The following is a 25,894-nucleotide window of genomic DNA, read 5'->3' as shown; positions in this document are numbered from 1 at the left end:
TTACTAATGCAATAGTGAAATACACATTTCTTTATGATCTGGGTACAACTGGAATGAGCTAAATAAGGTCTTTTTTTCCTCCTCCTTTGAAATATCACTTTATTCAGTTTCACAGGTTTGAAGGGGATATAAGCTGATATTGATAAAAGGAATGTGTAAGCTAACAGATCATTTGCTGATATAATACCATATAAAGAACAATTATTGTTTAATAAAATGATTGTGGTGATGACTGACAGCATTTGAGATTATTCTGTATTACATTGAAGCTAATTGCAAAAGGAAACCATATGACTGGGAATATTACACCATGGCTCTGCCTTTACAGACTCATTGTAGCTTACCAATCTCAATAGAGCATTATCAGACATCCTGAAGTGAATATTTTGTATGGGAAGATCTTGGTGTCCATTTATTTTCATAATTCAGAAGCTACAAAAGTTGATAAAAATATTCCAATGTTATTTGATACTGCCTTTATTTACACATAGTCAAATTTCACTTACATGGTTCCATTTATCCTAAAATATACCTTAAAACATTTTCACAAAACAGCTCAAGTTGTAGAAAGATTTAATTAAGTTCTTATCACAAGAGATGACAAATAACTTTCTTATCGTTCTGTTTCAGATTGCTTGTAGAAACATACACTGATTCAGTAATGCAGAATAGTTTATTTGCAAAGGCACATTTTATTCTTTTAACTGATTCAACTTTGCGTTCAATAAATTAAGCTTTTTCCCCCTCCTCCAACTGCAATGGATTTATGAAGCTCATGCCCACAATTACTACATTTGATTTCAGGCAACAGGCGGTTTATATAGGCACAGTCTCAAAGTTTCTATCCTATATAAGACAACTACTAGAACAATGGCACCATAATCTATATGTTTCAGTCTTCACTAAATAAATATTTTATCTGACAACTGCTTCTGTGATACACAATAAACCATTTTCAGTATATTCTTGTCAAAAAGAAGCTAAAAAGTTTGTTGCATACATGCACAATCTTGTAAATCTATCAAAATATTTGAATAATTATACAAACAATTGATTATTTAATGTCTGTGTGCTTTCATCTCATTCTTAAAATTTATTATATATACATATAAAAAAAATCACTGTTGAGAGTTGCAATAACAACCCTGAACAAAATGGCAGTGAACTTCCTCTTGATAGAAGTCTTCCTTCAACAGTCATGCTTCAGCTCTGCAGGTATGCTATGTTAGGTGATATTTGTAGCCGTAAGCACTCCGACAGTTGCCTGAAAAGGACAACAGATTTGTGTGTAATATGAATACAAATTAATAGTAATTTATGAGTGTGGTGGAAAGGCAGACTTGTTGCAATTGCCTTTCCCTTTTATGGAGAAGATTCTTGTTTTTTGTTACCAGATGGAGCCACTTTCGGTGTGCCAAGTGACCCAGTGTAATAATACTGTGAAGGGTGTGTTTTGTGTTTCTTGCTTTGTATCTTACAGCTTCACACTGATCACCATTGAAAAAGGAATCACATTATTGTTGCAGACAATACGACTTTGAACTGTGTGTCATTCCATGTTGTGAATTGTATCATACAAAAAAGAATTACTGAAATGTGTATCTTTCTTTTTGCTGTAAAGTCATGTTGATCTCAGTAAAAGAATAAACAGGTGAAGCAGCAAAAATCATTTAGCACAGTCTGCATGCTGCATGGATGCAACAGTGGGAAATGGTGGGGTGTGCACCTGGCTGCAGAGGGCAGGCTCATTTGTGCCACGCACTCACAGCCTATATCTGTGAAGAGGTTTGGTAGAGGATGGGACAACGATAGTGATAGTGGTAGGGGTGCATTGTGAATGCCACCACGTGGCAGGGAAGGTGCGGTTCGACAGTTGAAGCTGTTGCTCCAATGAGTATCTGACATAGCCTGTAAGCTACAGCCAGTGAGTCAGCAAATGACTGTCAGTACATCCAACAATTTGACAAATAGATATTCAAGGCCAATAGTTTCTCACTAGAGAACTGAAAAAGAAAGACTACCGTAAACAAGCCCAACCACCTGCTGCCAGAGGTGCTTCAGTCTGGAACCGCGCGACCGCTATGGTCGCAGGTTTGAATCCTGCCTTGGGCATGGATGTGTGTTATGTCCTTAGGTTAGTTAGGTTTAAGTAGTTCTAAGTTCTAGGGGACTGATGACCTCAGATGTTAAGTCCCATAGTGCTCAGAGCCATTTGAACCTGATGCCAGAATGAGATCTCACAAAACAAAAGAAGGTGTAAAATTGTTGTGTAGAAGACAACTGGACAACATTGATTGCTACAACACTGACAAAGTAAAATAAAGAAAATGTGGAAATTATGTGTCAGTGCCCTGAAAACCTGTTTATGAAAATTACCTAAATGTAAAAGGTGGTTTTATCTATGTGGGAACAAATTTGCTTTGAAACAACAGTGAGGAAGAAATTGTAAGCCATACAAGGAACCTCATCCAAACAGTCAGAAGACTCTACTCGAATTACAGAATAATAATAATAAGCGGCATTGTGTACAGGAAATCGATGAGTGACAGCTATGTGCAGAGAATAAACAGCAATATTAAAGAACAGTGAAATAAACTAGGAGTAGTTTTCATGGATCCCAACAAATTTCTAAGTACAAAGTGTCTTGCCAAAGATGGTCTACATCTGAATAGGTTGGGCTCAAAAATATTCAGTAAGATGTTCATAGATACTTGCCAGGTCATAAAAATAAGGGAAACTGGCAAGTAGTGATGGCAGTGAAAAAACTTGTCTAGCATTAAGAAAGACAAAACCAAACCATTACTGACAAGAAATGTGCTAAAGCCACTAACTAATAGTCAGAGTAGGTATGTTATCCACTGGAATGTAAATCATTTAAACACTGATGCTTCAAACAATTGAAGCTCCAAAATAGACAAATTGGAAGATATTCTGTCAGAATATGCAAATATGAGAGTTGTTTGTTTAAATGAGCACTGGTAGGACACTATTAAAATTTTAAACAAAATAGGGAACTTCAGATTAGCAATTAGCTTTCGCAGAAGAAACAAGTTTGAGAGCTGTTGTGTAGAAATAGTGGACTCACTAGCTAATGTTATAATAATCTCAATATACAGAATTCCAGGGATGTCAACAGCTTCAAATTATGCTAGAAGACCTTTGTAGAGAAAAATAGAAAAAAATGTAAAAGCTGCTGATTTTAATATTGATATCACATGTGATAGTAGCTATGCTGAAGATTCACTGACTTAGTAAAGAAATATGGCTTCAAATTTAATTTCTTTAAATATACCAGATACAATGGGCAGTCAGCAACCTGCATTGACAATTTTCTAATTATGTATGTGAAGATGTGTATACATTTTGTCTAGATCTAGGTATTTCAGATCACTGTGCATTGTTCATTGAGCTGCCACAGAGAGACAGGAACATTTCACGTATGCGACCCCATATGAGCAGGAAAACTTGCTAACATTTAGTGAGAAGCTGAAAGAGAAAACATGGCCTTTTGATAGTTGTAACTCAAGTGATGAAAACTTTGAGAAATTCCTAAATAGTTTTCTGGGTGTCTTTAATGAAACAGTTCCACCTAGACTCTGCAGAAATAAAATAACAAATAAATTAGAGTGGATTACCCAGGGCATAAAAATTTCCAGCATTAGGAAAAGGCAACTGCACAGAGAACTAAAATATCATAAAGATATTGATTTCATTAAATATGTTAGACTCAATAAAACCATATTTAAAAGAGCTGTCAAGGCACCAAAACGACTGGCAAATAACAGGCTAATCTTAAATCATAAAAATAAGACAAGGCTGTGTGGTCAGTCATTGTATCTGATTTAGGTGTGAAAGCCTGTAACCAAGAAATTTCAAAAATTGACATTGAAGGAAATACTATTGTTAAGTCAAACTCAAATACCAGAGTACTTTAATGAATTCTTTATAAACGTAGCAAAGTCTGATGTAGATGTAGCAGATTATCACAACAAAGTAAATCCCTTTGGCCTAGGTGAAAACCCTGAAACTTTAAAAAATTCTTAAGTTTCTGTGGAGGATGTAGAAAATGCAATTCTAACAGCAGGGGAGGGGGGGGGGGGGGGGGGGGGTGGGGGGGGGGAAATCTGCCGGTTGGGATGGAATACCTACCAAAGTTATTAAAGTGGTACACAATAAAATTGCAAACCCACTAGCTCAATAATAAATCAATATTTTGAACAGGGCTGTTTCTCAGAGGTGCTGAAATATTCTGAAGTCAAACCACTCTTCAAGAAGGGACCAAGAGAGATTATGGGAAATTATCATCCTATCTCAATTCTCCCAGTCATATCTGAAATATTTGAAAAACGTGCTGTTGCACAAATCCAAAACTTCATTGCAAAATATTCTGTTATCCTAAACAATCAATTTGCTTTTCAGCAGGGGAAAAACACCATAGATTCAGTGAACAGTTTCACTGAGAAAATAAGTGTATCATTAGACAACAGAAATAAGGTGGCAGTAATTTTCTGCGACCTTACAAAGGCGTTTGATTCTGTAAACCACGCACTGCTTGTTTCAAAACTTGAAAAGTATAGAATTACTAGCAGTGCCCTACACTGGCTTAAATCCTACTTATCAAACAGAAGCAAAGAGTTATCATCATTTCTTCAAATGGTGCATATTATTTTTCTGACTGGAGGGGAGGGGGGGAACACTCAGGGTGTTCCACAAGGCTCCATATTAGGCCCAGTCCTATTTCTCTTCTGTGTTAATGACTTACCGTTAAATATCAGCTCCCCACCAGTTCTGTTCACAGATGATACTTCTATCTTAGTTGAAGATCAGGATTTGGAAAAAAATCCCCAAAGCTGCGATCAGTGCATTAGAAACTTGGTTTCAGCTAAATGGATTGAATCTAAATGTATCTAAGACTCACATGATGCAGTTCAAAACCAAACAGTCAAAATGTGAGCAGATTAAGATATGTACATAACAACCAAAATATAGAAGAAGTAGACTCAGTCAAATTCTTAGGTTTAAATGTAGATAAAAATTTGAGCTGGCAGGCACCCCTTGAATACCCGCAAACAAACTGAGCAGCTTTGCATTTGCAGTGCAAATATTACCAATGGCAACTGACATGGACACATGAAAAGTAGCATATACAAGCTACTTTGAATCCATTATTAGGTATGGTATTGTTTTTTTTTGGGTAACTTGACAAACATAGTGTGATACTAAAAATACAGAAAAAAATCATTCAAAATACGTGCACTGCGAATCACAAAGAACCATGTCGATTATTATTTAGAAAACTTAAAACATTAACTCTGTCATCCTTATACATGTATGAGATTATTATATTTTTGTACACCAGACATGAATTAGTCGAGAGAAACGAATTTGTCCATTCACATGATACTAGAAATAAAGAAAATTTTATGCTCCCCACCTACCATCTCAGACTGTGTGCCCAGGAACCAAAATACACGGGAATGATTATTTGTAACAAAATCAAAGGGAAAAAGTTGATGCAGATTAGTTTAGCTTCATTTAAAAGAAAGCTATATGAGGTACTGACACTGAAGTGTTATTACTCAGAGGATGAATTAATGCACGACATACTGGAAATTTGAGCTGGATACAATGTGTTACATATTCGAAGAAATATTCTTGTAATGTTATTATTGTGCAACTGGAATAGCTAGTGGTTCTTGCAGCCCAACAAGAAAAGTGTTTAATGAGAATTTCGTGTACTGTTGTGTGTGTTGTGATGAAAATTGCAACAGAATTGCATATAATCACTCATGACTAATAATGAAGAACTTTTCGTGGAGCCACAGTGCACAAAGACTTCCTTGCCATGATATATACTACAGAAATAAAAAGAGAACATTTGAAGTACTCATCTTGGTGGGTACCAGTCCAAGGAGGTGGCCACACCTTTGGAACAGAGGGATGGACTTGCCCAGCATCAGGATGAGAATGCTTTTCTGTGCCAATCTCTAAAGATATTTTATATGGTGATGAAAGTGCTAGTGTGATTTTAACCTGATGATATTCTTTATCATTCCTTAATCAGTGGGTCTCTTATCATCAGTAGAATTCATACATTCATTCACACATCATGTTCTGTAAATTCCATCGTGATGAAGAGTCACGACAGGCATAATAAAAAGATTCACACAATCATAGCTTTTGGCCATTAAGGCCTTTGTCAGTAGTAGAAACACATCCTACATTCTCGTAACTCTCCTGGCCACAACCTTTGTTAGTCACTGTCCTCACCCATCCTGTCCCCTCCCTGTTCCCATTCCAGCACTACACAGCCATCATTTCACCGTCACACCCACACCCAGTCTTTTACCCCCCCCCCCCCCCCCCACCGTAATGAACCATGATGGACCTTGCTGTTGGTGCAGAGGCTTGCATGCCTCAGCAATACAGATAGATGTACTGTAGGTGCAACCACAACGGAGGGGTATCTGTTGAGAGGCCAGACAAACGTGTGGTTCCTGAAGAGGGGCAGCAGCCTTTCAGTAGTTGCAGGGGCAATAGTCTGGATGATGACTGATCTGGCCTTGTAACACTAACCAAAACAGCCTTGCTGTGCTGGTACTGCAAATGGCTGAAAGCAAAGGGAAACTACAGCAGTGATTTTTCCCGAGGGCATGCAGCTTTACTGTATGTGCATGGAGAGCTGCATCAAACCAGTCTCAGGACTAAAGACCACAACAACAACATTTTTATTGTTCTCATTTCCGCTACTTACCCCCCTCCCCCCCCCCCCCCCCCTCTCCGCACCTTCTCTCCTACCCTCTGTCTAAACTGCAACACTTCACTGTCGGCCACTCTGACCGTACTATCCCTCCCTCTCCCCGCCCCAGCCTCCTCCTTACCCCCACCCACTCACCACTCCCATCATGCACTGGTGCTGCTGCTCGCAGTGTAGTTTCAGCTCTCTGAGACTGCAGACGTGTGTGCACGTTGCGCTTACGTGAGTGAGTGTGTGTCTACTGCTGACAAAGGCCTTAATGGCCGATAGCTACGATTGTGTGAATCTTTTTATTGTGCCTGTTGCGATTAAGCATCTCCGCTATATGGTGAGTAGCAACTTTCCTTCTCTCATATTGTTACATTCCATCCTGGATTTTCCATTGTTTGATTTTTGCCATGATGATGATGAGTTTTCAGGAATGTGGAATGAGTCATGTTAGGTGCTCACATGCAGAGGCAGCCACTATAGGCTACATCTGTAAAGTATACTAAAAATATATTATGACTAGTCCTAAGCTACTAAAACTGAGAATTAAGGGAATAACTACTAGGCTGCTTTAGTCTGTTTATGTATAGTATCTGAAGAAAAGCTGCAGAAAAAAGCCTGATATGTAGCAGATTGAGATACAATGTTTTGTAAAAGTCTTATTACAGTTCGCTTGTAGTGATTATGTAGTATCATTTGCCCCTGAAAGCTACACCCCGCCCTCCGCCCTCCCCTGCTCCAAAAAAAAAAAAAAAAAAGGTATGGGGGTAACTAACTTCAACACTAAGTTTCTCTTCCTGTCATTATATCTGAGTGTCGTTAGACAGAAACCTAAATAACGTCTCGTGGTTATCAGTTTGATGCAGTCAGCAAAGTGACTGCATAACAGTGCTTGCCAGTAATGTTAGTGAGACAGTCATAATGAGGATTATGCATTATTCAGTCACAGTCTAGATTTTAGTGTGCTTGTTATGACATTACAGAAACAAAACAAAAAAATCTTATTCTGTGATTGACAAACTAAAGATTATTGACTGAGTTAAAAATGATGATACAAAAAGCAAGTTTAGCATGTGAGAGTGGGTACAATAATAGGATTTGTAGAAGACACAATTGAAATAAACAGATAAATTTGTAAGTTGAAAGTTATGTAGGAATGGATAGAGAAAGGATGAAACTAGGAAAAGACAGCAAACTTAAGGAATATCTTGATGGGTGGTTTGTATTAAACCAAAGTGAAACAGTGCCACTTTGCAGGCCAATTACTAAAGCCTGAGCTATGGAATTTCACTTTGATTTAGAGGACACAAACACTGTATTGCTTTCGACAGATGGTTTCCAAGGTGGTGGTGTCACCATGGAATTAGCCAAATAGACAATGAAGGTGAACCAAGAGCTTCCATTGCCGAGTCTACTTCACAATTTCCTGAAATTCTAGACAAAGTAATGGTAGATGAAAATTTAAATGATGCAAAAGTATATAACTGTGATGAAACAACACTTTATTAGTGACTATACCTAACCAGAACTCTTGATGTGAAAAATTCAGGAAATAAGATGGGTTTCAAATTGGACCAGGGTAGGTTAACACAGCAAATAATGACAGTTTCTGGTGAACAAGAGAACTAAAGTACCCTGGATGCAAGAGGTACACCGGGATCTGGAAGAAATGAGAATATGAGAACCATAAATAGACAACAGGGTAATTTTTAAATAGAATTAAAACTTTCACAAAATCATTGTGGACAGAAGAGTGGAGGAGGTAGCAAAGTATGAGAATGAAAGAATATGGGCCAAGAAATGAAGCCAATGTGAATCAACATAGTCCTCAGATGGCCAAAATGAAAAGCAGAAGGAGAAGAAGAAGAAAAAGAAGAAATATAGAACTACCCCCCCCCCTCCTCTCCTTCTCTCTCTATGTTTGCCACAAATATATTGGGGAGGTTTAAACTGAAATACCTTTGTATAGGCAAAAGTACAAGTCTGAGGTGTTTCAAGCTTCCAAACATGTCATCACTACAGTTCGCTGGCATGTGCTCCAAGAATTCTTGGATAACCCGAGTTCCATTGCAAGACAGTGCAACAGAAGAAGAATGTGGTCAACAGGTTTCAACAGCAGTCACATCTAGTCTACAAGTGATTTTCTGCAGTGAAATATTAATCTTGAAGACTTGAACCACTGGGCAGTCTTCGGAAACAAGGATACAATTTCATAGAGAATATGTGACAAAAACGTTATTGATGCTGTATGAGATGAGATGGGTGAAGTGTTCAAAGAAGGAAAAAAAAATAGATGATGTTCCCAAGATGTGTGAAATATAAGCACACCATCTGTCTAAAGCAGAATATACATGCATGAGTCCATATATTCTGCCAAAGTAGGGTGAATGGCTAATATGGTACTCTTTTACTTTGTGCTGAATGTACCTGCCTGACAAAGAAAAAAAATTGTAGCACCCAGAGAGGGAAAAAGTAAACACAATGAAACATCAGGGTTTGAGATGGTTATTGCAGTGATTATAAAAAATTTACAAAGAACAGGGCAGTATGAGCCCACTTACCAGCATGATGATGCACTCCCTCAGGCCTACATGCATGCCTTCATTCTGTTGGGAAAGGTGTCATAGAGCCATTGCATCCTCTCCTGAGACAAGTTGGCCCACAACTGTAGTAACTGGTCTATGATATCTAGGACACTGGCACTAGGACAGAACTGATGTCTGACCTGGTCTCTCACATGTTCTATTTGGGATGGATCTAGGGATATTTCTGGCCATGGGATTACCTTAACATCACTTGCAGACAGTTCATAGAGACACATGCCACGTGGGGACAAGCATTGTCCTGTTGAAAAATGGTACCACTATACTGTCACATGAGGGGCAGCATATGAGGTCGCAGGATGATCGTGACATACTGTTGTGCTGTCAGAGTTCTCTCTATCACTACCATCCATAATCTGAAGTCATACTGAATGGCTACCCACACCATGACTGCAGGGAAAATACCACTGCGCCCCTCCAAAATATTGGAAGAATGGGACCTCTGCCAGGTCCCCACCATACTTTCTGGTGATTATCATCTGCGATAGTGCAGAACCACAATTCATTGCTAAACGAAATACAATGTCATTCACCAGCAGCCAATACTTCCTGGTCACAGCACTATTGCAATCACATCTGTTTGTGTTGTGGCGTTAATGGCAGCCAACACATGGAACAGTAATTTCAAGTCCATCTGCTGCTAGTGTTCAGTGAATGGTGTGGTGTGATACTGAATGTTACAGGGAGTTCATTAATTGTTCTTTAATGGCAGATGCAGATGGGAAGGGTTTATGATGTGGATGATGTGGCTATTTCCCCTTGTGATTGACCTCAACTTCGATTACGAGTCTGCCTGTTCTCATGCTCCTATGCAGTTCAACATTGAGTCACTGTCACAACCAAAGGCCCCACAACTCTGGATATTGCACAATTTGAGCAGCGAGCCAAATAGAGGTACACAGTGCGGCCCCTTTCAAACTCAGCCAGGAGCTGACAGTGCTGTCTCACACAAGTACACAGCATCTCTGTGTTCTTTGTAGTGTTCACTTAACATCTTATACATCCTAACAGGTGTAATATCTCTTTATATTCGATGAATTATTCAGATACAATTCTACCCTTGAATGCCGTTTACTAATTTTCTATCTTCATACTCGCGGAATCCATGCGAAAAGTAGCTCATACAATTGCTATGCCATGAGCGCATAAGTATTCTTTGTAGTACTGTCTCTGGTGGTTGTTAGAGAAAAAAAAAGAAAGGGAGCTTCCGAGATTGTCTTCGTGCCGATTAGCCTGAGCTTGGTTTGGAAGAACTGTAATCTGATTATTGAGATTTATGACAGAAGATAACTGAGACGAAACTGTACGATTAAAGAGGAAATATATATAGATTGCTCCTTCAAATAAAAGGTGTGTATTGGAAATATGAGAATTAATGATATTTATCGATATATTGCGTAGTGGTTAATCAGAAGGGAACTTCCGAAAGACTGGATACGAACCTGCATTTAATAATCCAAGAGCTCCATTACTTCTTCGGAAGGTTAAACTTCATCAAAGCCAAATATCCGCTTGATATGAGGTTTCCCGACTGATTATACAACGCTCCCAAAATTACGAGGCATTTTATTTGTGCAGATTAGCAGACTGCCGCAAAGCACGAGCTTGCAGAGAAGAAGAATCATCGCCTGATTTCATTCTAACAAGTAAAATTTCAGAATCATTTTGAGTGACTGAGCTATGACTGTGTTTCCTATCATGAATGATTGATTGCTCGAACGAATTAAGAGCTACAGAATAGAATAGAAAAGATAGGAGGAAAAATTACAGTGGCGAGTGTGACAGGACTCTCTTGGATTGTTATATAATATATGTATTTTTTGTTTCATGAAAACCAACAAGAACGAGAGGTAACTAACCTGAAGAGAGATTCGGTGCCCATAGTAAAAGATGGCTGATACCAAGAAACGATGTCAACTATTGGACAACACCGAAATTACAGAACAAGGCCAGAGAAATCTAATTTTTTTTATCCTGTAGTTAAAATAGTTTGAAATCAATTTAGAGAGAACTTTTTTCCAGATAGTAGTTAGATTGTAGAACTGTGTATTGTGTGGTTTTCGTATCTGAACATTGAACTTTATACTATCTGTGAAGTAATTTGGAAGTTAAGTGTGTCTACGACAGTAAATTTGAAACTGTATTTAGTGACTGGAACCTGATATTGACAGTTATTTAATGGTATTGACTAGAGCGGCATTTAAAATGTCATTGAATCAGCAACGAGACGTGCAACAGCCTTCAGCTATTTGCGCAGGAGCAGAGGCCACGGATAGAAATTCTGAGACTGTTGTGGCTAGCGGTAGCAATATAAATAATCCCGCTGGTTCAGAAAACATTCATACAACAACTGATCAGACTGTTGTTGACACATTAGTTGTTATTATGTAACAGCTGTCTCTATTAGCCGAAGGCCAAGCAGAGGTAAAACGAGACTTATCCGTTATACAAAATGAACTCCAAAATCAACTAGCCGAAAATCAAACAGAATTACAAAATCAGTTAAGAGCAACCTTTACCGAATTAGATCAGAGATTAAATACCCAGACACAGGAAAAAAGGAACAGGCAGAAAGGACCGAACAGAATCTTATTGCTCGAATTGAGCAGGTCCGCCAACAATGCCAAGAAAACAATAGTAAATTAAAAGCGGAACTAACCGAATATGTATCCGTCAAAATCGACACGATACAAAAACAAGTAGAACTGTTTCCTCAAGTAATACAAGCTCAAGAGGACATACAGTGTTCCGTAGCTATGATACCAGAAATTATAGAATCCCAAGATAATCTAAAGAAGCAATTTGACGAAGTGAAGGAAAAACAGGAGACAGTGGAACATAGAATGAATGTACTTGCGGGAAAGTTTTCAGAAATGACATTAGAGCGGCAAAATTCTCCTTCGGAAACCATAGAAGAAACTGTGAAAGTAGCTTTACAGTCAATTTCAGAGAGTTCCGAGGATAATTTTTTTAACAAAGGGTTAAAGGGAGTTCGAGAACAACTTGGCGAAGAATTCTCGCGTTGGAAAGAAAATATCGAAAGATCACTAAATCTCTCGCAGGAGGATTTACAAACAGCGAGAAGTAGGAAACAACATCCTCAATCTGCGCGTGACATTCCGTCCACGTCAAGATCCGATGTAGACAGAACTGGAACGTCACAAGTTAGATTCGATATAACGGATAGCCACAAGGAAAAGTACGAACAGGATGATTTTTGGAATCGTAGTAGCGTTGAGGAGAAGATGATTAAACAGAGACAATTTCAAATCTTTAACCCTGACAAAAAGAATGTTCATCCTGTAGTCTTTATTCGAAGTTTCAGTGGTCTATTTCCACGATCTTGGACAGAATGGCAAAAGATTAGTTTTGTATCTGGATATATACAAGGAACAGGAACATTGTGGGCATCCGAACAAACATCTTCTTGTAAATGTTACAAAGAATTTGAGCAGGCTTTTCTAGCAAAATATTGGTCTGCTGGAGTACAAGAAAGACTTAGGCAGGAAGTATTATATCCTGAGCCTTTCTCATTTTCTAGAGGATCTCTAAAGAGATATTTTGAGAAATACATTAATAAATCTTTGTATTGGGATGTACCGATTCCTTTGCCGGATATACTTAGAATACTCAAGTCCAGACTACCCACCAGTATAAGGAATCAGCTGTTATATATAAATGATAAGGATATAGACTCATTCATGACTACGCTTGATCGTATTGATATAATTGAGGAGGACAATAAAAGGGCAAGAGAAATTTCATATCAAAGAAGAGTAACAGAAGCGAATCCGAGCTGCAACTCGAATGGGAATGGCAGTAATGGTAGCAGTAACAATAATCATAACCAACTACACTCTCCGAGGAGACTTAGAAATGGACAAAATGCAAACAATAATTATTACCATAATGGAAACTTTAGTAATGGTGCAGCGAGGGGCTATTTTAGGAACAGCAGGAATTTTAATCGATATGATCCAATGCATGGCAATACAGGACAGTTCTACCGACACCAGCAAAACAACAACAATAATTACACGAAACAAGCAAGGCAATACAGTCAGAATTCACCACAACAACCGATAATCACTGAAGTAGCTGAAGAGACAAATACCAATCGGACCAACAATCAGTCAAACTAAACGTGACCGCATCGTGCCCCGGAGGAGCGGTCAGGGGATCTGTTAGGGGCGAAACAGTAAAATTACACTTGTTAAGATATAATGATGGTGAGCTGTTGACTGAAGAGTTAACAAAGGATTTAATAACGTGTCATAATGACAGATCGAGTGTTCCGGTATCGGAAGTATTTGTTGAAATAGAGGAAGTTCCAACGAATGTGATATTAGACACCGCCGCTTCCGCCAGTGCCATCTCAGGCGCTCTTTTTTGGAGAATTATTAGGAAGAAGAAGGTACCAATTTTGCCAGTACAGAACTGCAAAATCATCGGAGTTGTTGGAGCACTCTCTCCTAATGTCAAAATACAAACACAATTAGAGATGAAAATGGGAAATGTAGCGATAAAATGGACGTTCCTTGTAGTGGAGAAGTTATTAGTGGACTGTATTCTTGGTATTGGGAGTATGCAGGAGTACGATTGTCAGATTGATTTTTTGGAAGAAATAGTTAAATTTAGATTAAATGGAGAAGAGATAGCACTGGATTTAAATAGAAAGGAAACGGTGCATGAGAAATATTGTCGCGGTGCCATAATTCAATTAATTGACACTACAAACGGTCGTTGCAAGGAGCTTTCAAAGGATTTGATGCAACAGGAGGACTTTAACCAAACAACAATGATAAAAGCTAGTGAATCAAATCAGCTTCCCGGAGAACAAAGGCAGCAGCTTCATTGTTTGTTAGAGGCATATGAAGAGATTTCTGATGAGAAACCAGGAATTATTAAAGGGTATATTTGTCACCTACAAGTGAAGCCACATCAGACTTACTGTTACACGCACTATCCGATCCCCTGGCGTTTAAAACAATCTGTTCAAAGGGAGATAAATAGAATGTTAGAATGGAACTTGATTGAGCCATCAACTAGTCCATATTGTTCTCCGCTCGTAGTTGTCCCAAAACCTGGAGGTAACGTTAGATTAGTTCTGGATGCGAGAGAGATTAATAAAATAATAGTACCTGTAAGAACTCATCCGGAAAATATAGATGAATTAATTCAAAATTTCCAGGATGTTTCGTACTTAACTAGTGTTGATTTGAGAAGTTCGTACTGGCAGGTCCAAATGGATGAAGAATCTAGGAAATATACCGCATTTATCTATGCTGGGAGAAGTTACCAATTTAGAGTTGTCCCGTTCGGACTTAATATTAGTGCCGGAATATTTATTTCAGCGTTGGATTATGTTCTTGGACCAGAATTGCATAGTCGTATAACTGTGTTTGTTGACGACTCATTAATAGCCACGAAAACATGGGAAGAGCATTTGCATATTTTGGAAAGGATTTTTGCTGTTTTCAAGAAAACCGGAATTACAGTAAACTTACAAAAGTCTCATTTTGCTTTACCACAAATCAAGTTCTTAGGACATATGATAGATGCAAAAGGTATCCTGCCTACCGAGAAGAAGATAAGTGCAATTCGCAATTTTCCATCACCACGGAATAAAAGACAGCTGAAGGGATTTATAGGTATGGCATCATTCTTCCGTCGTTTCATAAAGACTCAAGCCATGAATTCTGAGGCATTAAACCGGCTTCTACGGAAGGATGTGCCATGGCAATGGACTGAAGAATGTGAACTAGCTTTTCGAGACATTAAAGACCAACTCATTAACGCATCCTTATTATATCACCCTGATATGAATTGTGAGTTCTGTCTGTCCACGGATTCATCGGATGTTGGATTAGGTGCTTGTCTCTTCCAAATAAGGAAAATAAAAGAGGTACCAACATTCTGTCCGATAGCAATTGCTAGTCGAGTGTTATCGCCCTGTGAAAGAGCCTATACGACCACAGAACTTGAAGCACTTGCAGTTATCTGGGCATTCAAGAAGTTTAACTATTATTTATATGGTTCGAAAACGATTGTGTATTGTGACCATCAATCACTAACCTCTTTGCAAACATGTAAATTATTACAGCCTAGACTGTCACGTTGGACAATGACACTACAACAGTACCAATTTAAAATTATTCATGTGTCTGGCAAAGAAAATATTATTGCGGATGCGCTGTCAAGATCCCCAGAAGGTTTAACGCCGGAAATAGAATCAGTAAATACTTCGGATTTTCCAGTATTACTGTTGCAGGACAATATCTACAAGACTTATTATGTACATCTTTGTAGAGATATGGGAAATTTACAATGAAAAGACCCTCGATGGAAGAAGATAATTCAGCTAAAGGAACAACAAAATTCAAGGGCTAGTTTAGATCATTATAAATTAGTAAATGGAGTATTATTCTTCAGGCGTGGGAAGGACAACAATCCACGGTGGTGTGTATGTATCCCGAAGGAATATGAGGAAAAATTAATTTGGTTTACCCACTTATCATGGGGACATTTTGGTGTAATTAAATGTGCCAATAAAATAGGAGCATACTGTTATTTTCCGAATATTCGGAGAAAAGTGCACCAAACAATACAAAACTGTTTACTCTGTCAAAAGGCAAAACCGGATAATAGAGGTAGTAAGCATGTTCTGCATTCAATTATTCCACGAGAGCCAAGGGCGTTAATTTCGTGTGATATCTGCGGCCCTCTCCCACGATCAAGAGGAGGAGTAAAATTCAGTGTTGGATTCTTTGACGTGTTTACAAAATATGTAAAACTATATCCATTAAAGTGTGCTACTGCCAGAGCTGTTGTAGTGAGATTGGTGCGTGACTATCTTCCGCATGTAGGTTTACCGAAATCCATAATTACAGATAATGCCAGAATTTTTACTGGATTTAAATGGAAGCAAACACTAACACAACTTGGTATTCAACAAATTTTGACATCATGTTACCATCCACAAGGTAGTCCAATAGAACGAGTTTTTTGAGAATTAAACCGATTTATGCGTACATACTGTCACAGTAAAGAAACATCATGGGCTGATTATTTGTCAGCATTTGAAGAAATATTTAATAATCTGACACATACCTCAACTAACTTTACTCCAACAGAGCTTATATTTAGTCAGATTGAAAAGAACTTCTGGATAAACCATCCGCCAAAGTATGAAGACCAGAATTTAAAATGGGAGGAAAAGATTCGACTCGCACTTGTCAATTTAACTAAAAAGGCAATACAACGGAAATTGACATATGATAAACGGATTCACCGGATTCAGACGTTTCATCTTGGAGAAAAGGTTTTACTGAGGCGACACTTCCATTCCTCGAAACTGATGAAGAACATAAAGAAATGGAATCTTATTTATACCGGACCATATGTTATTGTAAATATGCCAAATCCTGGATCATACTTGTTGGCATATCCCGAATCGAAAAGAATAAAGGGATTATTCCCGCATAATGATATTAAGAAATTTTTTGAAGGATCGTAGATCTGTGATACCAAATATGGAGAAGAATTTAGAGTGGAATTTGACTATGTGTCGAATGTGTATATAAATATCAAGAAGTTTATGTTGTCTAGAGGTTAAGAGACAGTGAGATTGCTCCTGTGACAGGTTAAGAGACAGTGAGATTACTCCTGTGATAGGTTAAGAGACAGTGAGATTGCTCCTGTGACAGGTTAAGAGACAGTGAGATTACTCCTGTGATAGGTTAAGAGACAGTGAGATTACTCCTGTGATAGGTTAAGAGACAGTGAGATTACTCCTGTGATAGTTTAGCACAAAAATTTTAAGATAGGTAGAAGAATTTGTTAATTACTAGTGTTTGTAAGTGTGGACTACGAGCAGAAGCCACAGTGATATAAAATGAAAGTGCATCTACATTTCCTCAAGACACGGCACTTATGTGAGAATTGCATGTGAAACTTGAACAGTGTGGGATATGTAGGTAAATACGCTGTGTGTATGATGTGCGCTGTTCGCGCAAGATACCAAATGAACTGTGAAATGAAGCAACAGTCGATAATGTCACTGTTGCAAACAATTGAAGAAACTCTCTGGTTGCGCGAGAGAAAATTATTATAATTTTTAGATTTTTCATTATGCCTTCTTTACCAGGAGAATTAATTTAAGAATTTTAATTAACATTTTAAGAATAGCAGTTTGTGTGTTTCATATTATGGACATAATTGTTGAAATATATTTCCATAAATGTTCATGAGAGGATGAAGAAGATTCTACGAGTGGATGATTTGTTAAATGAACATACGTCATCATTAATGATATTTATTTGCAAGTGGATCTATAAATCAATTAATTATAAGAATAATAAAAATTTTTCAAATTGTTCCTTTTGTGGAGTCAGTGTCATATGCCTGTTTTTAAAATTTTTCATCAGGTGTAAACTTAAATTTTATCCATAATTTCGTAATTGAAAGCAAACCTCGGACAGATTCAATGCTCTACTTCCACCTGCACTATAACAAAACGAAGATTAGATTAAAAATTTTTTTGAGAGGAATACATTCGATATGAGCTACAACGAAATTTAAATGCAATGTTTTGGACAATCAGCAGTTGTAATGCAAAACAACTTTGGTATTGAGGACTAAAAAAAAAAAAAAAAAAAAAAAAAAAATCGCGATTGTCAGGACTGATAGATGTTCCAGTCTAGTACAGATGGAAGAATGTAGGGATCCACTCCGATTTTGAGTTCAACGATGAAATATGGGCTTCGTTGCCTTAATCCACTCTCTTCCAGGGATTTATTCAGTCAGAACCTTTTCTTATTCCACTTTAAACCTGTTTCATGTTCACGTACCTGACCATCTGTTCCTGAGATCATCTTCCTGTTTCTACGGCACGTTACCAGCTTCTATCCTGTACCATAAGCCATCGCCTGTCCTCCATGCCGCGTCCACCAAACGCTGTACGTCGCCTACCCGGTGTCCGTACCCAGTGTTCCTGTTCCATCGACTTCACAACGAGATCGCCGGCTACATCGTCGAAAGAAGAATTTTGAAAATTTTTTTTGAGCAATATTGTAAAATTTTTTTTGGCTATGAGGCACTTTTCCTTCGATCTAATCTATAGAGCTTCTATATATTTAAAAATTACTGGATTTAGGCTTTCCTATCTTCTTTAATACCTGAGCTGGGGTCTATTCTTCCGGGTTTTCCAGGGTTTCCCTGTGAAGGCCAGTTCCCAAATGGGTAGACCTTTTTCGTAATTACACCAATCTACATCTTCCCTGGTTATGTACTCGGGATGCGGGTATACCCCGGTACATGTAAAAGCTACAGCTTAGGTATTCTTGTAACTTATTGTCTTAACATGTTACCCATACTCTCTATAGTAAAATTCTACGAATTCAAAATATTCCTCTTTTGAATAAACAACCCAACAAATTTTTTTCTGTTAGCTCGCAAAGTGTGTTATCATTAACTTTGCTCGCTGCGAGGGGCAATTGTAATATCTCTTTATATTCGATGAATTATTCAGATACAATTCTACCCTTGAATGCCGTTTACTAATTTTCTATCTTCATACTCGCGGAATCCATGCGAAAAGTAGCTCATACAATTGCTATGCCATGAGCGCATAAGTATTCTTTGTAGCACTCTCTATGGTGGTTGTTAGAAAAAAAAAAAGAAAGGGAGCTTCCGAGATTGTCTTCATGCCGATTAGCCTGAGCTTGGTTTGGAAGAACTGTAATCTGATTATTGAGATTTATGACAGAAGATAACTGAGACGAAACTGTACGATTAAAGAGGAAATATATATAGATTGCTCCTTCAAATAAAAGGTGTGTATTGGAAATATGAGAATTAATGATATTTATCGATATATTGCGTAGTTGTTAATCAGAAGGGAACTTCCGAAAGACTGGATACGAACCTGCATTTAATAATCCAAGAGCTCCATTACTTCTTCGGAAGGTTAAACTTCATCAAAGCCAAATATCCACTTGATATGAGGTTTCCCGACTGATTATACAACGCTCCCAAAATTACGAGGCATTTTATTTGTACAGATTAGCAGACTGCCGCAAAGCACGAGCTTGCAGAGAAGAAGAATCATCGCCTGATTTCATTCTAACAAGTAAAATTTCAGAATCATTTTGAGTGACTGAGCTATGACTGTGTTTCCTATCATGAATGATTGATTGCTCGAACGAATTAAGAGCTACAGAATTACGTAGAAAAGATAAGGAGGAAAAATTACACAGGCTTGGTAACAACATTAAACATGAACAACAGTAATGCACTCTGGTGGCTGTCCCACCTGCCACAGAGGATTGCAATACAAATCATGTATGTACCCACCAATGGTGAGTCCGTGTAAAAAGTTACATTGACACCCACCACGTCTTCTGGTTGCCTCACTTTCTTTGTCATGCAGTGTAAATAATACATGAGACTTTGTTGTAGAAAGTCCAAATGTACTTTCTGGACCGCTGACTTATCTTGTAAATCTGTCTTTCTCAACTATTAACTTTGCAACATACTTAAAAATTGTTAAAGTGAAACGACTTCACAAAAACAGAAATGAAAAAAAACATGTCAAACTGTATGCATGTTCCTCTACTGTCTATACTTTCAAAAATTCTTGAAAAACTTTTTTGTAAAAGACTCTCTGATTTATTAAAAATACTAGTAACATCACAACGTTGTTTCCGGGGGGAAAAAAACAAACTGATCTTTTCTTTCTGTGTGATACATGGATACTAGATAGACAGAAACATACCTCAACCATGTTTCTAGACTTATCAAAAGCCTTCGATACTATCAGTCATAATAAATTACTTGGTAAGACTGAGAATAAATTTGGGGTACTCGGTGATCAGCATGTAACTGGATTGTATCATGCCTCCATAAAAGTAAAAGCTCATAGAGATACAATAGTCAGTACCTATCAGTCACGTTTATTAGTAATCTGACATAGGTTTCCCCAAGGTTCCATATTGGGTCTGATACTGTCTGTATTATATGTTAATGATTTGATTGTTAACAACAGTAACAGAAAGCTATACCAATTTTCAACTGACACCAGCATCTTAATTATGGTGAGTATAAAAAATACCTTTGAAAACACATTATGACTGCCACAAAGAATGTAGTAGAGTACTTTGATGCAAACAGTTTGATTACAAATCTGTGAAAAAATTCTTGCAGTGGACATATTCTTCACCAAGAATAGGACAGCAGATGATTCTTATATTGAAATAAATTGACAAACAATTGGAAACAGAGCAAAAAATTTCTTAGTAATGAATACAATCACACATGAAGTGGGTCACACATGCAGACTAAATAAACAGAAAGCTGAGCCAAATATGTTAATGTTTACTTCATATTTAAATATGATTTAGTATTCTGTGGAAGTATGGAGCAAATTTGAAATTATTTAGATTACCACAGAAAAAAATTATAAGGTTAATGGAAGGGGTCTACCAAACATCATTGTGCAGACAGCTATTTTGGAAAAATAAAATACAACAACTTACATTAATTTACATACTAAAGAATGTAGTTACTGTAAAAGAAAAATTAAACAGTAACATTCCCTAGATCACTTGTAATGAATGTACAAAGCTATCAAACAAGACAGATGAATGATGTACATGTACAACATACAAATGCAGCACTGTCACGAAAAGGCAAACTCAATCCTACCCGGAGACCATATACTGAATTACTCAAACCCAAAAAAATAATAATGGACAGGAACAACTGCAAATCAGCCAAAGGGTTACTTGGTCAAGTGCTATTTCAATTCAGTAATGGAACATCTAGAAAAACAAGACTGTAGCACCAATTAAGATTTTATTTGTAATAAAATATTTTGTTTTTGCTAAAAATGTATGTAAAATATTACAACACAGAAATAAACAGCACTTTATTTCATTCTCAGAGGCAAATAATATCCATATCCACCCTTTTAAAAACCCTCAAATCATACAGTCTTCAGACCAAATTAATAAAAATCAATGAACTACCTTTAAGTAACACAAATTCCAAGATAAAGTTTAGGGAAGAAATTTCAAAAGCTTTCACAATAAAAAAAATAAATGATGGACTATCTTTTCAATGTAGCCCTTCATTATGTCATGAGGATTTGGCAAAAAGGAAACCCACCAAATTCAAAATAGCAACAAAACTACAATAAGATAGACTGCCTGCCTGGCATTTATGGATGAGTTAACTCTCTTAGCTCTTAACATGAAAGAAGTTCATGCTCTGATCACCAGTCTCCAAAAAAATCATGTTGAAAATAGGATTCTTAGAGAAAAATGAGTTCTTATCCATGAAACCCCTGTTAGAGTCTTCATAAACAACCAAAGAGTTAACAGAGTTGTACAGTTGAAATATCTTGCAGAAATCATCAAGCATAACTTAAGTGATGGGTAAGTAAAACCTACAAAATAAAAATGCTCAGTTTCAAAACTGCCTAAAATATAATAAGAAATATTTGTCAATAGACATTAAGATCCAACACTATAAAAGCATAATTCTCCTGGAAGCCATTTGTGGTTATGAAACCTGGTTCCAAATTAAAAATGAAAGAACTGACCAGCTCCTCAAGATTGAAAGAAGAATCATCAGAACTTATGTAAATAATAAATACCAGATCAAAGGAGTATGGAGAACAATGAATCCCAGAAATTCTGAAAGATATTAAAGCAGTTGGACTCCAAATAACAGGTGTAGAGAACAAAGACAAAATTAATACTCTTCTTAAAAACCACAAATTCACAGCAGAAATTACACATAGGAGGGTTGTAGAAATATCAGGCAAATTGAGAGAATTATGATAAGTGAGAATGAAATGGTACTGGGCAGATCATAAGCACCAAATAGCACAACCTTCAAACTAAATTTGAATGTTGAACCACTTACGTGGTCTAATAATAATCATCTTTTGTACCTCTGCAGTCCTAGATTCACGTGACCAATAAACAGAAGAATAAAAATAAAGGATGTTGAGATGTTTTGTTTACCGACAGTGACCCATTATAAATTTTTGGACCACGATGTAAAATATTCTGAACCCTAGAGGGGGATGCATTGTCTATATGGAAAATACAAACGGTACCTAATCGCTAACCACAACATAATAAACAAGATTTTGCACACACATTAGCAGGTGCCTCCATTTTCAGCATTTTGGACTGCCAAAAAACGTATCTGCAAATCCCAAGCCCCCCTGTGAAAACATATCAAAAACTGTGAGGATCATGCCTTTTGGACTGTAAGAGTTGCTTTTTCAGCCCTGTGTATTAAAAATTTCACTCAGACTTGTCAATATTTCATAGTCCTCTATAAATTCCCATTTTGTTTCTCTTATCTGGATGACATTGTAGTATTTTCGACATTCCCCCAAGAGCATGAAGAGCAGCTTCACCTAATTTGCAAATCCTTGGAATGATTGGGAGTAGTCGTAAATGAGGAAAAATGTCACTTCCATAAATAAGAAGTAATCTTTCTAGGCAACTACATGACAAAGAATGTGATTAGATCCACACAGCAATGTAAAGACTATCCAGTGGATGCTTAGGCCAAGAAACTTCCATGAATTTAGGTACTTCCATGGTATGATCAGTTTCTACTGTCTACACATATCTCAGGCTGTAGAAATACCAAGTGCCATTAACTGACACAATGGCAGGAAAAATGCTCATGGCAAACAAGCACTATCATGGACCAGTAAAATGCAACATGTGCCTGACTGAATGAAAGACAGTTTAGACCAAGCCCATACACTGGCACATCCTGTATCTTCAGTGACCTTATCAGTTACCACTGATGCTAGCAGAACTGCTATAGGTGTAGTCCCACAGCATATTACCACAGGTCAGCAACAACCATTATGGATTTTCTCCCAAAAGCTCACAGAATTGCAGCATAAGTGGTCAGCTTACAACAGGACCTGTTATGATGGATGTCTTAAGGACACAGACACTACTGTGGCTGATTTTCTCTCACATATAAATGCAGTAACAGTTAGCATCAGTCAAGAAGAGCTCACTGCAACACAACAGCAAGACCCACAAATAAAAGAATTACTACAAGATGCTGCTACAGGATGTACATTAGAGCAGGTGATGATCTCCAGAGCTGCTGCTCAATTAGAGTGCGGTATCTCCTATGTGTGGCCGTCCCACAAACATTTCAGGACATTGTTTTCAATTATTTCCATGGCATGTCTCACTCAGATATAATCAGCTACAAAATTAATAATGGAATGTATTGCTTGGTCAAAAGTGAAAACAGACTGCATGTTGTGAACATGAGCTTGAATTAGCTGTCAGCAAGGTAAAGTAGGACACCATGCATACCCCACGCATGGCAAATATCGAATACCAAAGGGGTGACTGCAGCATGTCCATCATCTTGATCTTGTAAGACCTCTGCCTCAGTCAGGAGGTTGTTGATACCTCCTCTTGGCAATAGACTGTGTAGCAGTGGTGCCACTACCTAGTATAACACTGGAAACAATGGCAAAAGCTTTTTCGTCTCCTTTTTTGTGCTTGGCAGTACTTTTACTGTGACCAGCGGTCTTTTTTCTTTGTTTGGTGATCTTTTCCCAGTGTTTAACAATCTATTTGTATTCTATGCTGACCCACCTTCATAGTTGAAAAATCTTCTTTCTCCCTGTTTGGCAACAATTTTCCTCATTTCATAAATATTTTTCCTTGTTTTGCGACTATTTTCCTTTATTTAGTGATCTTCTCACCTTTATGTAACAACCACTGATATATTTACTTCAGACATATGTTTAACTGTTTGCTGTTTATGATACAACCTTTCATTTGGTGCCCAGAGATAGCATGGCACGAAACAGATCACTAAGAAAAATAGTGTATAAATAATAAAAGAAATGGTTTATTTCAATCAATTATTTTCAAGCATTATGAATTAGTGTGTAACATAACCCTAAAATGATTCAGTGTGTACTGTAATGCGACTCTGTAAGATCTAACTGGATTCATAACTGAACCAAGCAATGGAAAATCCAGGATGGAATAGTTACAGCATTATGAAAAGTACAGCTTCTAGTCACTGTATAGCAGAGATGCTGAGTTGCAGATAGGACTGTCAAACTAGTAAGCTTTCAGCCAAAAAGGCCTTCATCAGAATCAGACACCTCCTCTCCCCCCACACCACACACATACACACACACACACACACACACACACACACACACACACACACACACAAATTCAACTCAAACAGACATGAGCCCCAGTCTCCTTCTTACCCCCACCACCAAGATTGCTTCTCCCACCACACGTGGCTGCTCACACTCTGGCGTTGGCAGCCAGAGACTGTGGTCGTGTGTGGGTTGAGTTGCATTTGCTCGAGTGTGTGTAAGTCTGTTGTCTAATTCTGAAAGCTTACTTATTTGACAGTCTTTTTGTTGTGCCTATCCGCATCTCTTCTATATGGTGATTCATAGCTAAAGAATTATTTAAAAAATAGTGAATACATTTAACAAAACAACTACAGTAAAACTAACAGAAGCATGAAAATGAACTGGGACTGGTGGAATTGGGGGAAGGGAGGGGAGGGGGGTTAGGCAGCATTCTCAAGTGTTTTGAACTTAGTGTATTTATTGATGGAGATTTGTGAGTGCTCTGCTTACACTTCTGTTCCTGTGCTCTCCCTCTTCATTCTCTTATAAGTTAAAATGCATGAAATTCTTCAACATTTTAATGATTAAGACTATTATCAGTGATCTTGACCACAGATATCATGTGATTTATTATTCAGTGTGTTGTCTTTCTTAGTTGGTTTGTCCCTTTATCATATGTTACAAATTCTAGCAAACACAAAAACTGCAAAACATTACTTACAAGTTTGTATTCGATGTTGTAGACTTGACACTTGGCTACAGAGTGGATTTATCCTTTCAATTTCAGTCCTGTAGTTCTGCAGTGTGCGCATGAGTCTGCCTGCTTCACTTTGCACCAATTTCTGTAGCAAATAACAGGAAGAAGTAAACATAAAATTATGACTTAATACTTTATTATAAAATGCCTGATGGCCTGTATGATACTATAAATTCACAAATGCCAACAAGCAAGAAAATTCATATAAAAGTTAATCTTTCATATCTGTACACTGAAGAGCCAAAGAAATTGGTACACCTGTCATAATAGTGTAGGGCCCCTGTGAGTACGCAGAAGTGCTCCAACACGACATGGCATCGACTCAACTAATATCTGAAGTAGTGATGGAGGGAATTGACACCACAAATCTTGCAGGGCTGTCCATAAATCTGTAAGAGTATGACAGGGTGGAGATCTCTTCTGAACAGCATGTTGCAAGGCATCCCAGATATGCTCAATAATGTTCATGTCTGGGGAGTCTGGTGGCCAGCGGAAATATTTAAACTCAGAAGAGTGTTCCTGGAGCAACTCTGTAGTAATTCTGGACATGTGGGGTGTCGCATTGCCCTGCTGGAATTACCCAATGCACAATGGACAATGCACAATGGACATGAATGGATACAGGT

The 25,894-nt window shown here is 37.7% G+C and overlaps 1 protein-coding gene across 1 annotated transcript in view; it reads right to left on the bottom strand.

The window, feature by feature from the left end:
* Positions 1–461: 461 nt before the first annotated feature.
* The window catches only part of LOC124709021 (epidermal growth factor-like protein 8), a 164,331-nt gene continuing 138,898 nt past the window's right edge, over positions 462–25,894 (bottom strand). Inside the window, exons 10-11 of the mRNA XM_047240700.1 lie at positions 25,233–25,353; positions 462–1,264 (exon numbers count right to left, since the gene is read on the bottom strand). Of these exons, the coding sequence (XP_047096656.1) occupies positions 1,221–1,264; positions 25,233–25,353 (165 nt within the window). The 3' untranslated portion in view covers positions 462–1,220. The remainder of the gene's footprint in view (positions 1,265–25,232; positions 25,354–25,894) is intronic.

The sequence above is a fragment of the Schistocerca piceifrons genome, chromosome 1 (assembly GCF_021461385.2).
Source record: "Schistocerca piceifrons isolate TAMUIC-IGC-003096 chromosome 1, iqSchPice1.1, whole genome shotgun sequence".
In the NCBI taxonomy this organism is placed as follows: Eukaryota; Metazoa; Arthropoda; class Insecta; order Orthoptera; family Acrididae; genus Schistocerca; species Schistocerca piceifrons.
Note: the sequence above shows the minus strand (reverse complement) of the source record. Positions and strands in the feature narration are given on the sequence as shown.